Genomic DNA, 2,002 nt, shown 5'->3' with positions numbered 1-2,002 from the left:
AGAGAAGAAAGTGTAATCATCAGTGTCAAAAACCATAAAACCGCAGATACCCACGGTCCAGCGTGCGTTGTTTTGTCTCCCTCGTTGTTCTCGTACTTGGAGATATATGTTGATAAGGTACGAAGTCGGGTCGATCATTCCACTACTCATGACAAGGGGCGGGATCAAGCCAATGTGTTTTTGTCATGGAATGGTGCAAAGTTGGAGTCTGGTCAAATCTCTACAGCAATTAATGCTGCATGGCAAAAAGGAGGAATGGAAGGGCACGTCACATCAACGTTGTTTCGCAAGTCTGCGGTCACGAATGTGCACTCGCGACATCGTGAAATGAAGTCCAATCTGGCTGACCTCATGGCGCATAAGGAAAGCACTGCACAACGGTTTTATCGCCTTCAGGAGAAACAAGAATCTTGTTTCCAAGCAGCAACTAATCTTCCTCACGTAATGAGATCCTCCAAGACAAATACAGCCTCGCAACAAGATACTTCAGTAGCCTGCTCAAAGTCGGCCGATGTGATTCAAGGGATTGTTAACAAAAGCACAAGCACAAGGACTGAAGGATTCACTGAGCGCATGTCATGGAAAGAGGAAGATATTAAAGCCTTGAGAGAAATCTTTTCTGAGGAAATTAAAGCAAAAACTGTAACAATGGCCATCGTCAGGCAAAAAACACAAGATCATCCTTCACTCCAGTCCATTGACCCTAAAAAGGTTTGCGACAGGATTCGCAGTGAGTGGAGGTTCGGTGCCGAATATATCAGTGACAAGACTTCAGTTTTGGCTGACAGCAAACGCTCAGAAGAGTTACCAGGGGAAGAGGATACTTTGGCAGACAAGATGAGCCGATACTTCTCAAAGGACGACAGCAGCGCATCCATGGTCCCCCCATCAAATTCAAGCTATATTAGCAGGAACATTTTTTCTGATGAGCACCGAGAATACTTATTGCGAGTTTGTGGAAGCATGGTACGAAGGGGTGTTATTTCACAAACTGGGGTGAAGGACATTCTCAGTAAAGATGAAGAGGGAAGAGAAATGTTACAGAAGTTCTCCATAAAGCAACTTATCAACCGTTTGAAATATGAGAAGAGGATGAATCGTAAGTCCAGCTCCACCTAAAAAACCCACCTTACAAACAAATTAAAGTTGTATGTTGTTGTCCATCACCTTAACTTAATTACAAATATGTTTTGAAACCCTAGTAGACGACTTTCAATTGCTAAGCGAAGCATGTTTAAACTAGACTATTGGGTCCAGGCGTACAGTGCATTTTGGATATTTTCCTCTGAAAGGCCAAGTAATATGGGCAACAATTTCCCTCAACTTTGGTAAAAGAAGAATTAAAAAGTTTACACTGGCTAAAATTCTTATCGTCTCGGACGTTTCGGCTACAACTGTTCCCTTCTTCAGCAAAGGATAAAAAATGCAAATGTTTAACGACGTCCTGTACAGTAATATTAAACATCTCGAGAAAATTTCTTAAGGTAACAAGTCGCTAGTCCCTATAGAGCATTATTTATGACGCTAGAAGTTGTTGATGTTTTTGTATACGCTAGGCAGCGCTATGTGTTCATTTATAGAGTTCTCATCTCGCACGGAATGCCACGCTTCAATAATTAGTCTTTGTCGCCACGTCGGTGAACTGTCAACAATTTCCACATTCGCCAAATCTATTTCATGGCTGTGGAGCATATGGTGTTCGGCCAACAATTAAGAATTTTCATGCAATGTTGCTATGGCCTTTGCGTGTTCTTTCACGCGTGTTTTTAGCGCGTGTGATATCTGACCAACGGAAACGCATCTTTACATTTGATCTTGTACACGATTCCTCAGGAAGCCTCTTTCCCCAATTTTGTCTTTTGGTTTTTTGAGTATGTTGGAGATGGTACGAATAGGTTTGTGGGCGACCTTCATGCTGAAACTTCGAAGAACGTTTGCAACTTTCTCTGAAAAACCTTTGGTGTAGAGGAGGATAACTAGACCGTGCTGGTCGGTATTCTTC

At 42.4% G+C, this 2,002-nt stretch overlaps 1 protein-coding gene across 1 annotated transcript; it reads left to right on the top strand.

The window, feature by feature from the left end:
• Positions 1–255: 255 nt before the first annotated feature.
• LOC137996587 (uncharacterized) lies at positions 256–1,429 on the top strand. Its single transcript, XM_068842063.1, has one exon. It carries the CDS (start codon positions 256–258, stop codon positions 1,117–1,119), a length of 864 nt encoding a protein of 287 aa, XP_068698164.1. The 3' UTR covers positions 1,120–1,429.
• The last annotated feature ends 573 nt before the right edge of the window (positions 1,430–2,002 follow it).

The sequence above is a fragment of the Montipora foliosa genome, chromosome 1 (assembly GCF_036669935.1).
Source record: "Montipora foliosa isolate CH-2021 chromosome 1, ASM3666993v2, whole genome shotgun sequence".
In the NCBI taxonomy this organism is placed as follows: Eukaryota; Metazoa; Cnidaria; class Anthozoa; order Scleractinia; family Acroporidae; genus Montipora; species Montipora foliosa.
Note: the sequence above shows the minus strand (reverse complement) of the source record. Positions and strands in the feature narration are given on the sequence as shown.